Genomic DNA, 13,521 nt, shown 5'->3' with positions numbered 1-13,521 from the left:
AATGTCACTGTGGGTGTACTTCTGAAAATTATGTGTAGAACATTATGCCCTGCACTTTTATACTAATTTGTCAGCCACCTTGAGGGTGTTCAGGTCAAAAGACAGGTTATAAATCCTATAAATAGAGGTGATAAAAAGTATCATTTTAACAGGATACAGAAAAGAACCCATTTTTTTCTGGTGGTGGGGGGACAGGGGGGGACTATCCTTTCACTATAAGAAATCATTGTGTGAGCTTCCACTAGCAAGACTCATTAGTTGAATCCATCCCAAACACTGGAACACCAGCCAAGCTATTTGACACTTCTCCCCACAAACAAAAAGAAAATATTTTAAAATGATATACAGTATAGATTACACACTGGGGGAGGTGGGCGTTTTGCAGCACACGTGTCCAGGTACAATTACTTCACCTAAGGGCAAAACAGACACTTAAGAGTCAGGTGCAAGTTTTAAATAATTATTTGATTTAGTGTTCAAAAGCTCCTTAACAATTCATAATGACATACTTTTAGAAATACAGAACTTTGCATATCTAGCAAAGTGAAGTTATACAAACACAAGGCACCTTTAAAACTTGGTAAAGCAAATATAAGGCACATGATTACATTTAACGAGAGAATTAGGTGAAAACTCCGGATCAGAGTTCACTGTGCAATCAAGCCTGCTAGATAAACAAGCAACGGAGTTTGACTGGAAAGTTTTTTGAAGATGGGAATTATTTTCAAACCACACCACGCTCCAGCTCCTCTGTTTGAAGTGTCCAAGGAGCTTTTTCAAGCAGTGAAAAACATCTTACTGGTGCAGTTTAAGATGATTAAAATGACTCTTTGAAGTCAGTAACAAAGCAGCACTGTAAGGATTAAGTTTCATTACTTCCCATCGGTTAAATCCCTCCCATTCATTGCCACTAACTAAAGAGGACCAAGATCTCCCCCTTGCCAAGCGATCCAAATAAGCTTTCAGTAAAAAGAGAAAAAGATCAGGGAGGGCATTCAGAGCCCCATGAGAAAGTGCATGAGTACCTTTGAAGGGATACTGAAAGATTCTACAAATCCTGCAAATCCTAACCAGAGAGAAGCAGGAAGACTGGAAACTGTATAAATTGCTTCCAGTCAAGTAGCTATTTTGTCCTCAAAGCCTTCCCTAATGATCTTAAGACATTACACTTGCATTTACAAACAGCCCATCTGTTGTTTTTTTGGCTAAGGAGATGGCAGGAGGAAGAAACAGCAGGAAAAATGGAATTATTTATTCACTTTCAGGGTTAGCTGAAATGAGAACAGTAGCCAAAGCAATGAGAATGCTTTGATGAAGGCTAAAAATGCCTGCTTGGTAGTGAAGATTCATAAAGACAGCAGCTTTAGCTAGTATTCTGAACACCAAATCAGAACAATCTCACATATTAAGGGTTGGAAAGGAAAGTATATACTCTCTCTACTTATTTTCAAAGATGCTAGAAAATTCATCAAGATAGACTGGAGGTAAGAAGTGTGCCTGGGTGGGGCTAACAGTATGTATCAAACATTTTTTTTTTACTTCATTTATTCACAGATTCAATCCTACATAAGAACCACTAATAAGGAAACACGCTGACAATTCATGGCTCAAGCGACAAGATTTAATTTGGTATTGCTGCTATGAAGTTGTGGGGGGGGGGGTTTCACTGTATGTTATTGAACTAGAAGTGGGGTGATTTGATTCATTTTCTGATAGATATATCCTGCCTTTCTTCCATGGAATCGAAGGCTAAATGAAGCAGGGAAGAGAACTGCAGGCAGATCCAAACTTTATCACAAGCAACTAGACTCTTCCTAATAGCCCTGTCTCCAGGAGCAGGAGTAGGACTCCCTTCTCACCCAACTGCTCTATGCCAAGGGCTTTTCTAGATGTGATTTCTTCTCCAAGCCCCGGTACCTATCCAAATGTAATTCCTCAAAACAGTGTTTCCATTGCAAATAACTTTTCTCAGCATTAGCCCACAATACTAAATTCATTGTTCAAAAAATGAACTCTCTGCGCAGCGAAAGCAGAAAATCTTGAGAAAAGTCACTGTGGATCTTCAACAAAAACAAGTGACAGAAACAGGTAAAAGGTGTATGAAAACACCTGTCACTTGAGAGGAGCAGCACATCCTTTGAATTTACAGATCTATTGAAACTGAGTGCTGTGTGACGTTGGCAACTGTTAGAGCTAGCAATATATCTTAGTGATCAATGGAAATTCCTATCTGTCTGTTATTCTGTAGAATTTTAAAAAAAATACTTTAAAAAAATCTTCTACAGAGGCTAGACACTTGACTACTGTACATGACAGAATCTCCAACAGTGACAGATAAGCACAGACGTGGGCAAAATCCACAGGAAGCCAAAACTAATATGAGAAAGGCAAACTGAGTTGCCTTGAAGGGAACAGGGAACATTGTAGTATTGGTAGAAATGCCTGACTCTTCAGAGTTATATAGCTGCAAGGCATCATATTATTGTAACCACCGAAGTTTACGACGTAGCTATGCTCTTTGAGCAAATATTGTCGAAAGCATAACATTCTTAAAGAATGGCACCTGTGTGTGTAAGAACCAAGTTGGAAGTAAAGGATTAGTTTGCAATTTACTAGTTAGTTACACTTTTGCTTCAGATGGACTTAGACCAGGGCAGGTAATTCTTGGACCACAAATTATCACAGATAGTTATATAAGGACAGTGATGTAGCAACTGTAACAAAAAGGAGAAAGTCCAAAGAAGGCACTAATGCTGTAGTGCAAAGCAATGTAATATAAAGAAAAACACAGTTCTATTAACAGAGCAGAAGACCTGGATAGAGGCAGTGAACCCAGCCAAAGTAGTATCAAAATTAAGATATTTCTGTACTTTGGAGGAATGTTGTTAAAAATAAAGACCAAGCACCTCCACTGAGAGAGAGAAATGTTCAAGTATGGCAGATGCAGCTGCTAGCACTCTTTCCACCCTGCACTATCATATCATTATTTGTTTTATCACAGTGACAAAGATCAGTCTACTTCATCCTTAGTCTCAGTACTGAAGCACTCAAAGCACCCTTTTAACTGGTCCCCAGTGCCAAAAAGTCCTGAAATATCTAACCCTAGAATTATTTCCCCAATAGCATTACCTTCAAAGGTTCCTGTGTCAATTTCCACCCAAATGCACGAAGTAACTTTAGCCTCTCAGGACACACGGCCCAAACTATTCTGTTTGGCCACCCACATTTCTATGAGCCACAAAGCAGACAGGTCAAGGTAAGGTTCCTAGGATGTCTCTTGCACAGCAGCAGACACCGTAGTTCCACAACTGCTTTTCTTAACACAATTCGCATCTAGTCTTTTCCTTCCTTCTCCTAGCCAAGAAGAACTTTTTGCATCCTGCGCGCTGCAACAATGGCTTCGTCTTCTGAATCGGACTCACTCTGGGAAGTCGAACTCTGAGATGCAGAACTGCAGGGGGAAGAGCACTCTGGGGAACACAGGTAGTGCATCAGAGGAAGGCGGTACTTCCCACAGAAGTCCACAAATTTGATTTGTCGGACACAGCTGTCAAAATAGACTCCTATGGGCAAAAGAAACGTAGTTTAAGACAACAAATGCTTTTGTATTTATATTTAAAGTGTGCATGTATCTTATTTGTTTAATTCCTATGCAATATTCAACTGTGTCCAGTCAGCACAAGGAATTCCCCCCCCCCTTCTTCCCTTGCACCCGCCCCAAATGTGTTCCTAAGGGGTAGGGGGAACCCCCTTAACAGACTGAAGGGGTGCACAGGGGAAGAGGGGGGGGGGAGTCCTATTCCACAAGCAAAATCTTTGTGCTGATTACACATTACTGTACTCAGTGCTATTTTAGATGAAACCCTAATTATCTTTCTGCAAAAGACACTAACAAACAGGAAAACCCTGTTACTGATTTAGGCTGTCTCTGGTTTTAAACTGATGGGCCAGAAAGCAGATGTGGGTTATGACCCATCCTAACTAGGTTGAATTAGTGGCACCATTCTCTTTTTCCCTCTTGAGGATGGGAAGGTGTTTTAAAGAAATAGGTGAAGGGGTACTACTGATTGCTAAGTGCTTAACTAGGTGGACCAATGACAAAACAAATCCTACTAGGAAGTAGGAGAAAAACAAATGGGGAAGAGACAGAGATGGAGAAAGGTAGATGTAAACAGTAAAATAAATAAAGTCCCATGGTGCATGTTGCAGTTAACCACTGTTGACACAATTCTATTCAAGTCTACTCTTCACTTCATTGGGGCTGATTCACAGGTAAATGTGTATAGGACTGCAGCCTAAGTCTCTGTTCCAAGAAGGTGGATGACTCCTTTCCTAAATGAAAGGAAGTTCTCACAGTTCTGATTTAACACCTATTTCTCCAAATTATCTTCCAGAAAAGTTATTTTTTTTTCTGGGCAAGAAAATTGCAAGGTTGCCTTACTGAAAGTTGAGGGCTAGTTTGTTAAGTACACTGGACCCTCCGGATACAAACTTAATTTGTTCCGGGGATCCGTGCGTACCCTGAAAAGTCCGCAACATGAGGAGCTGCTTCTGCGCATGCATGCGGCACCCAGCGCACATGGCAAAACCTGGAAGCGCATTCACAACCCGAAAGTTATGTTACCCGACGGTAATGTAACCCGAGGGTCCACTGTTTATAGTTGGTTCCTATGCAAACAGGGATATATTTTGTACTAGTCTTTAAATTGCTATGCCCTAATATTAAAGAAAATTGACTGAGTAACCTCACATGTGAAAAGCAAGTTAGTTCCTCATGTGTCAGCTTTAGAAATAAACCTGAACAATTTGGGCACTAAGTCAAGTCAAGGCTGGGCTTTGCATGTCATCCAAGCCGAAACCTATGATTAGCACAAGCTGTAGCCAAGGTTTGCTCTTGAATGTTGCTCATGGTCACTAAGGAAAGTGTGTAACTATGACCACATGTTTGATCAAAACTTAGGTTGGCTTATCATGGCAGTAAAAAGGAACGGGGAGGAACAAAGTGGCTGTGAGTCCTCTCCTGGTGCCTGTATACTTGTGCAGGAAGGTAGGAGGAATGTCCCACAAGAACAGGGAATAGGGCATACCTCCACATTTAGGGTTGGGGCAGTTGCTGGCTAGGCTCAAATAGCGGAGGAGATTCCCAGGGAGGTCACTAGGAACATAGGGAACATTGCGGGTTTTAATGGTGCGTCCAGCCAGTTCTTGGAGACTTGGAGGATTGTAGGTCAAGTCACGGACAAATCGCACAACCAATGGGTTCCCACGCAAACTCAATTCTTCAAGATGAACCAAATTGAGGATTTCCCGAGGAAGGTATGTCAGCAGGTTATTGTGGAGGCTGAGGGAGCGCAAGGAATGCAACCTGGAAACCAAACATCAGAAAACCCGGGGTAAGGCAACGCCATAATTCCAGTCCTCCGGTCCCTCTTTCCCTTACGCTTTCCATAGGAGAGCCTACGTCTCCTAGATTAGACCTTGAAAATTCCTTTCAAGAACCCAAACATATGCAGTATGTTTAAAGCGCTTTGTATGTTCAAAGGGCATTGGATTGCTGCTTTGATCCAATGGCTTACATCCTGGTTTTTGCTGCTGTGATAACTTCACTTCAAACTTCAGATCATACACAACGCCTTTCCCTTCAAAGGTCTGCATGAGATTATTTCCAAACCATTCAAAGATGTCAAAATAACATGGCTGATACAGAATGCAAATCTGCATATTTGCATAGACAAAACAGCCCTAAACAGACTAATGAGAAATCCAAAGGAATCCAAATGAATTACTGCAAGATCCAGTATTGCCATTTTTGCGTAAATTTAACAGTACAGTGGTACCTCGCAAGACGAACGCCTCGCAAGACGGAAAACCCGCTAGACGAAAGGGTTTTCCGTTTTGGAGGCGCTTCGCAAGACGAATTTCCCTATGGGCTTGCTTCGCAAGACGACAGCCCATAGGGAAATATCCGGGACAGCGGGGAAGCGCATCGCGTCTTCCCCACTGTCCTCGGACCTCCTCCGAAGCCGGGCGGTGGGGCGGGAACACCTGCCCCTGCCGCCCCGCTTCGGAACGCTGCTCCGAAGCCGGGCGGGGGGGCGGGAACACCTTCTGAAGGCGGGCGGGGGGCGAAAGTCTTTGTCCCCCCTGCCTGCCTTCCCAGGGGCTTTTACATCGCCCCGGACAGCGGAGAAGTCCTCTGCTGTCCCGGGGCGATTTTAAAATGCTGCCCGCCAGCATTTTAAGATCGCCCGGACAGCGGAGAAGTCCTCCGCTGTCCCGGGGTTTTTTAAAATGCTGGGGGTGGGAAGAAAAGCCCTTGTCCCCCCCCCCAGCCTTCAGAAGAGGTCCGGGGACAGACTGTCCCCGGACCTGGTCTGAAGGCGGTTTCCCTAGGAACGCATTAATTGATTTTCAATGCATTCCTATGGGAAACCGTGCATCGCAAGACGAAAAACCCGCAAGACGAAGAGACTTGCGGAACGAATTAATTTCGTCTTGCGAGGCACCACTGTACACATAAATGAGATTAAGCTGCCTGATTTCATTTAGAGACTTTTCCTATAGCACACAAATTGCATGCAGATTGTCATATGACACAATTGCACAATATGTTTTGCGACATAAGCGTGCTGTGGAGCCACAGCTCATCACAACTGGCTTGCACATACAACAAATCATCTTGCATGCTTCTTCCTACACACAAATACCTGCTGAAGCAGGAGTTACCAGGTTCTGAAGAGCTAAATATATTCAAAACAGTTAAATTGCTCAAAATACTCACTGTGCCAACTGAGGGGGAATACTCTGTATCTTGTTGTCACACAGGACTAGGTAATTGAGTAAAGGCAGATTAGCCAACTCTGGTGGAATCGAAGTAATGAAGTTTCCTCCAAGGTACAAAAACTCCAAACTGGAAGACAAAGAGAAAAGTGACACAAAAAGTTTATAGTAATGATTTAGAATCATAGAATCATAGAGTTGGAAGAGACCACAAGGGCCATTGAGTCCAACCCCAATTCTCTCAGCTCAGAATTTCAATTCACAATACAACCCACTTATGGAAAGAACACGGTGCAAAGGACCTGTACGGTCCGGAAGAAATATCGACAACCTCAGATATACAGATGACACAACCTTGATGGCAGAAAGTGAGGAGGAATTAAAGAACCTTTTAATGAGGGTGAAAGAGGAGAGCGCAAAATATGGTCTGAAGCTCAACATCAAAAAACCGAAGATCCTGGCCACTGGGCCTATCACCTCCTGGCAAATAGAAGGGGAAGAAATGGAGGCAGTGAGAGATTTTACTTTCTTGGGCTCCATGATCACTGCAGATGGTGACAGCAGCCACGAAATTAAAAGACGCCAGCTTCTTGGGAGAAAAGCAATGACAAACCTAGACAGCGTCTTAAAAAGCAGAGACATCACCTTGCCAACAAAGATCCGTATAGTTAAAGCTATGATTTTCCCAGTACAGTGGTACCTTGGGTTAAGTACTTAATTTGTTCCGGAGGTCCGTTCTTAACCTGAAACTGTTCTTAACCTGAAGCACCACTTTAGCTAATGGGGCCTCCTGCTGCCACCGCGCTGCCGGAGCACAATTTCTGTTCTCATCCTGAAGCAAAGTTCTTAACCTGAAGCACTATTTCTGGGTTGGCGGAGTCTGTAACCTGAAGTGTCTGTAACCTGAAGTGTCTGTAACCCAAGGTACCACTGTAGTGATGTATGGAAGTGAGAGCTGGACCATCAAGAAGGCTGATCGCCGAAGAATGGATGCTTTTGAATTCTGGTGCTGGAGGAGACTCTTGAGAGTCCCATGGACTGCAAGAAGATCAAACCTCTCCATTCTGAATGCTCACTGGAAGGACAGATCCTGAAGCTGAGGCTCCAAGACTTTGGCCACCTCGTGAGAAGAGAAGACTCCCTGGGAAAGACCCTGATGTTGGGAAAGATGGAGGGCACAAGGAGAAGGGAACGCCAGAGGACGAGATGGTGGGACAGTGTTCTCAAAGCTACCAGCATGAGTCTGACCAAACTGTGGGAGGCAGTGGAAGACAGGAGGGCCTGGCGTGCTCTGGTCCAGGGGGTCACGAAGAGGCGGACACGACTAAACGACTCAACAACAACAGCCATTGATGGCTATGTCTCATACAAGGAGCGGAAGGAAATCTGGTGCGCTCAGAACCTTCTTCTGGGAAGCCTCTGGCTGGTGTTGCTGGGAGCAGGCTTTGAAAGCCTCTTTTCTTTTTTAACAAACAGTTTTCATTAAAGATTTTTTTTGTGATCACAGAATTATAGTTGGGACGGACCACGAGGGTCATCTAGTCCAACCTCCTGCCATGCCCAGCCTTTTGCCCATTGTGGGGCTTGAACCCACAGCCCTGAGATTAAGAGCCTGGCCTGCTCTGGTCCAGGGGGTCACCAAGAGGCGGACACGAGTGAACAACATAGCTGCCAAGCGTCCCTTATTTGGCGGGACAGTCCCTCATCCCAGCGCCACGTCCCGCTGCCGCCCCTTCTTGGTGATGTTCCTTAAATAGGCTCCTGAAGGCAATGGGGCCCTTTCTAGGTCCAGCTGTGCTTTGTCAACAACAAATTGTCGCTTTTTTGTGTGTTGAATACAGTGGTTTTCGTTTTTGAGTTGCCTCGTAAGACGAATTTCCCTATGGGCTTGCTTCGCAAAACGAAGCTTGCCCCGCAAGCTCCGGGGACAGCGGGAAGCGCAGCACGTCTTCCCCGCTGTCCCCGGACCTCTTTTGAAGCAAGGGGCAGTGGGGAGATCGCTTCTCCCCTTGCTTCAAAAGAGGGGACAGAGCGGCGCTTCCCCTCTGTCCCCGGACGGTCTCCATAGGAACGCATTGATTGATTTTCAGTGCATTCCTATGGGAAACCGTGCTTCGCAAGAAGAAAAAACTTGCGGAACGAATTAATTTCGTCTTGTGAGGCACCACTGTATATGCTAGATGGTCGCTGATGGACCTCATAGGTATCTCAAGCCATTTGCATGCAAGAAAATATGTATTTTATCCAAGCAAATGTCTTATTTTGGCTGCTGGTCCCTTCTTTTCAACTCTGCAAGGGGGTCAGGAAGCGTCCTGGCCTTCTTCCTCCCCCCCCCGGCCCCCGGCCCTCCTCCTCCTCCTCCTCCTGCTCACCTGCTGAGCTGCTGGATGGCGGGCGGGATGCCCTGGAGGCGGTTGCTGCCCAGGCTGAGGCTGCGGAGGCGGCGCAGGCCCAGGAGGGCGCCGGGGACTCGCGTGAAGCGGTTGCCGCTGAGGTTGAGGACGCGCAGGCTGCGGGCGAGGGGCGCCCCGGCCAGGCCCTTGGGCAGCGAGCCCTCGGCGCCCAGCCGGTTGTTCTTGGCCAGCAGCGTGTGCAGCCGCGGCAGCTCCAGCAGCTCCGCGCCCAGCGCCGCCAGCCCCGTCCCGCTCACGTCCAGCACCTCCAGCCCCGGCGGGAAGCGCCGCCGGCCCAGGCCCTCCGGCGACAGCGCCAGGCCGAGGGTCGGCGACGAGGCGGCGGCAGCCGAGGCCTCCTCCTCCGCCGCCGCGGCCTCCTCCTCCTCGGCCTCCGCCTCGGCCCGGCCCGCCTCCGCCGCCATCGCGCTCCGTCTGAGGAGGAGAAGGAGGAGGCCGCCCCGGAACCTGCGCCGCGCCGCGCCCACCCGCCTCCGTCCTCGGGCCGCGGGCCTTACTCAGGTTCCCGGGCGGCGCCTCGGCCTCGGCCTCGGCCTCGCCCTCCTGCCGCCCGAGGGATTGCTCCTCCAGTTCATACACCGCCGGGTCGGAAAGCAGAATAAAAAGTTCAGTCTCTAAGTTAAAGCTCATAAAAACTGGGACAAAGGACATGCCATGAAATCCCGCCAGGGGGAAGCGAGGAAGTCACTTAACAAAGTGAATAACTGTCATTTTCAACAAGGCTGTGATTTATGGTTGTTCGTCTTGTTTGCTTGTTTATAATGTTGTGAAAACTAATAAAAAATTTTGGGGGGAAAAATCAAAAGTAGTGTTCAAAAGGATGGGACGGTGAAATGGAGGGAAATCGGCAACGCTGCTTTAAAAACAGCAGAAGTTAAAATACTGAAACATCATGATTGTGATTTTATTATTACTATTATTATTACTACTATTTTTTATTATTATCATCATCATCATCATTTCTACAAACCTGCCTATTTATTTTCTGTCTACCTACCTGTTTGTTTCTCTCATTTATCTATCTATTTCATAAAATTTATACACCATTGTAAAACAACACCACCTTCAAAGCGGTTTACAACCAGACGAAACGGTGAAAGTGAGGGAAATCCACAAGGTTGCTTTAAAAACGGAGCAGAAGTTAAAATGCAGAAACTATTATTTTATCCACCTGCTTACCTGTTTATGGTCTACCTTCCTACCTAATTGTTTTTCATTCTTCTATAAAATTTGTACGCTGCTTCACTGTAAAACAACACTGCCCCAAAGCGATTTACAAAAAGATAAAATGGTGGGTCGTCAAATCAGAGATTTGTAGACTTGGAAGGGGCGGTGAGTGTCATCTGCCGCAGTTCAACCCCCGGCATCATCTGTCCACTTCCCTCGCCATTTGCAACCTTGAACTTGGCCCTTGCAGCAAATCAGCCAACAGTGCAGATACCTGAGCCCAGGTGTTTTATGCTGACAAGATCTCACTCTTGTCAGCAGTTGTGCTGTAGCGTTCTGCACTAACTGCAGCTTCTGGATCAAATACAAATTATTATATATTTATTTATACCCTCCCCCCCCCAAAGAGACTCAAGGTGGCTTACAGATAAAAATTAAAAACATGCAGATTAAAAACATAGGGGGGGATCATTCAAAAACAATTAAACATAGAATTAAAACTATGTGTGTACACACACACACCCCGCTTAGAACCATGCAAATAATTACAAAAAAAGCACAGCACCAGCCATTCCATTAAAAGATGTCAGATCCTTGTTGCCATAAGAAAGTCTAGGCATTCCTGACATGGAGCTGGTGACGGGGTGGTGATTACAGATGGGAAGGCCTGGGAAAAACCCAGAAAAATTAGGGGGGACTGTTCCCCCCCATTCTTTCCAAATGGAAACAAACGGCTTGGGGGGTACAGGAAAAAAATTGGGTTTTCCCCAATTTTCCTGGTTTTTTCCCCCCAGACCTTCCCATCTCTAGTGGTGACTGGGCACATCAGACAGGAGGGGCCTGGCCTAGAGTATTCCCTGGCTGCTCATTTTCCAGACACGGGGCTTGCTTTTCTGTCTGTTGAGTTTTGGTAGGAAGGAGCTAGATTCCATCACACCAGCTGCCCCCCCCCCCCGCAATCTGAAGTGTTAACGGCCCAGACACAGCTCCTGCCCCACCAATCCTTAGTCAGCTCCCACCTGCCTGCCTTGCTTACCACCAGTCCAGGTGGGTGGTACTACCTGCCCGGTTGCCCCTTTTCAGCATTGCCTTTGCAGAACTTGCCTGGGAGCAGGATGGGGGACACAGCTAGAATTGGCTCAGCCTGTTATTGGCTCTGGTTCCACCTACTGTTGGGCTCCCTGCTTTCCACCCTAACAGGTAAAGGTAAAGGGACCCCTGACCATTAGGTCCAGTCGTGACCGACTCTGGGGTTGCGGCTCTCATCTTGCTTTATTAGCTGAGGGAGCCGGCATACAGCTTCCGGGTCATGTGGCCAGCATGACTAAGCCGCTTCTGGCAAACCAGAGCAGCGCACGGAAACGCCGTTTACCTTCCCGCCGGAGCGGTACCTATTTATCTACTTGCACTTTGACGTGCTTTCGAACTGCTAGGTTGGCAGGAGCAGGGACCAAGCAACGGGAGCTCACCCCGTGGCGGGGATTCGAACCACTGACCTTCTGATCGGCAAGCCCTAGGCTCAGTGGTTTAACCCACAGCGCCACCCACGTTCCACCCTAACTAGCCCAGCGGAAACCAGGCGGCCCTGCACTCAGGATGTTGTCATCTAGCAAGTCAATGAGATTAGGCTGAAGGTTGTGGGGACCCGAGTGGATAAGAGCGATGCTGTGTTCTGACATGTGCCGTGGTGGAATGGTGAAAAGGGGTTGGCTCCCAAACGTGCCTTCATCATTTTACCGTGAGAAGTACAATCAGATTATTTTCAAGGCAGCTTACAAGCAATAGGTTCTAGTAATGCAAAACAACAGTTCACACCCACCAGCCTTCTGACTCACGGGTGGGGCAGACCAAGCTGCCCATCAGCTCTGAACTTTCAGGACAACTGGCAATCAAACCTGATTGATTGTCCTCTTCAGTGTTGCAATTCCAAAGTAGACAGTTCTGAGGGAAATGAAGCCTTGGCCCGACTCAGGATAAGGAGGGTGGGGCACAGGAGTGGTCGAGTCCCTGCTTTGCATGCAGAAGGCAGCAGGTTCAATCTGCAACATCTCTAGTTAAAAGGATCAGATGGGAGGAAGATGGCAAATACCCTCACCTGAAGCCCAGGAGCTAGCTGGACCAATGGTCTGATTCACCCACCCTGTGTTGGGTGGATTCTAGCTTTATAGAAACACCCCTTTCTTTATTTTGCAGTTCGCTGTTGGGTCACTCATGGATCTTGTTAAGTTTCTTCATTGTTTGTAGCATGGCAGTTTGGGAAAGATCCATACTGTGAACTGTGCTTGTGTCTTCTGCATACCAGGCATGTGCCCCGCCAACAAGCTATGGCTATGCATGGAGTACATTGGTGCTCCAGCTCTTGCACTAGTTCTCCATGGTCTTCTAGGTGTTGCTGAAGATGTTGGCATTGACCTATAAAGCTTGAAGTGACATACTTAAGATTTGTCCCCAGTTTCTCTTTTCCTAATCTATGGGATTTACCAAAACTTCTATCTTCAGTGTACTATCTGTGCACCAAGTCTAAAATGGCAAACAACAGAGGCACAACTCCATTTGTTCTGGAACTTCCTGCCCTGTGAAGACCCTAGCGGTTAAAATGGCACAGTAAAATGCCCTTAACTTCAGGCTGAAAGGGACAGCTAGTAGATTTTAAAGCTGTGGGATACTGGGGTTGTCTGTGCTTTCAGGGGATGGACTAAAGGTAAAGGTAAAGGAACCCCTGACAGTTAGGTCCAGTCGTGGACGACTCTGGGGTTGCGGTGCTCATCTCGCTTTATTGGCCGAGGGAGCCGGCGTACAGCTTCCGGGTCATGTGGCCAGCATGACTAAGCCACTTCTGGTGAACCAGAGCAGCGCACGGAAACACCGATAACTTTCCCACCGCAGTGGTACCTATTTATCTACTTGCACTTTGACATGCTTTTGAACTGCTAGGTTGGCAGGAGCTGGGACCAAACAATGGGAGCTCACCCCGTCGCGGGGATTCGAACTGCCGACCTTCTGATCGGCAAGCCCTAGGCTCTGTGGTTTAACCCACAGCACCACCTGCGTGTAGACAAATAGCACGGTCGTGGTTATTGGAATTTTTGGGGCACAATCCAGTTTAGAGTTAAGTATGCTTAAATCCCCTGAATTCATAGGCTTAAGTAAATCTATTGAC

At 46.7% G+C, this 13,521-nt stretch overlaps 1 protein-coding gene across 1 annotated transcript; it reads right to left on the bottom strand.

Moving 5' to 3' along the window:
- Positions 1-446: 446 nt before the first annotated feature.
- LRRC58 (leucine rich repeat containing 58) lies at positions 447-9,598 on the bottom strand (the record flags this gene model as incomplete). The annotated part of the gene is made up of 4 exons (XM_081175969.1): positions 447-3,563; positions 5,088-5,365; positions 6,782-6,910; positions 9,153-9,598. The coding sequence occupies 4 exons, from the start codon at positions 9,596-9,598 to the stop codon at positions 3,355-3,357; spliced, it is 1,062 nt and encodes a 353-aa protein (XP_081032095.1). The 3' UTR covers positions 447-3,354.
- Positions 9,599-13,521: the final 3,923 nt, after the last annotated feature.

The sequence above is a fragment of the Podarcis bocagei genome (assembly GCF_964188305.1).
Source record: "Podarcis bocagei genome assembly, chromosome: 17".
Lineage (NCBI taxonomy): Eukaryota > Metazoa > Chordata > Lepidosauria > Squamata > Lacertidae > Podarcis > Podarcis bocagei.
The sequence above is the reverse complement of the archived record's forward strand: the minus strand, read 5'-3'. Positions and strand labels throughout refer to the sequence as shown.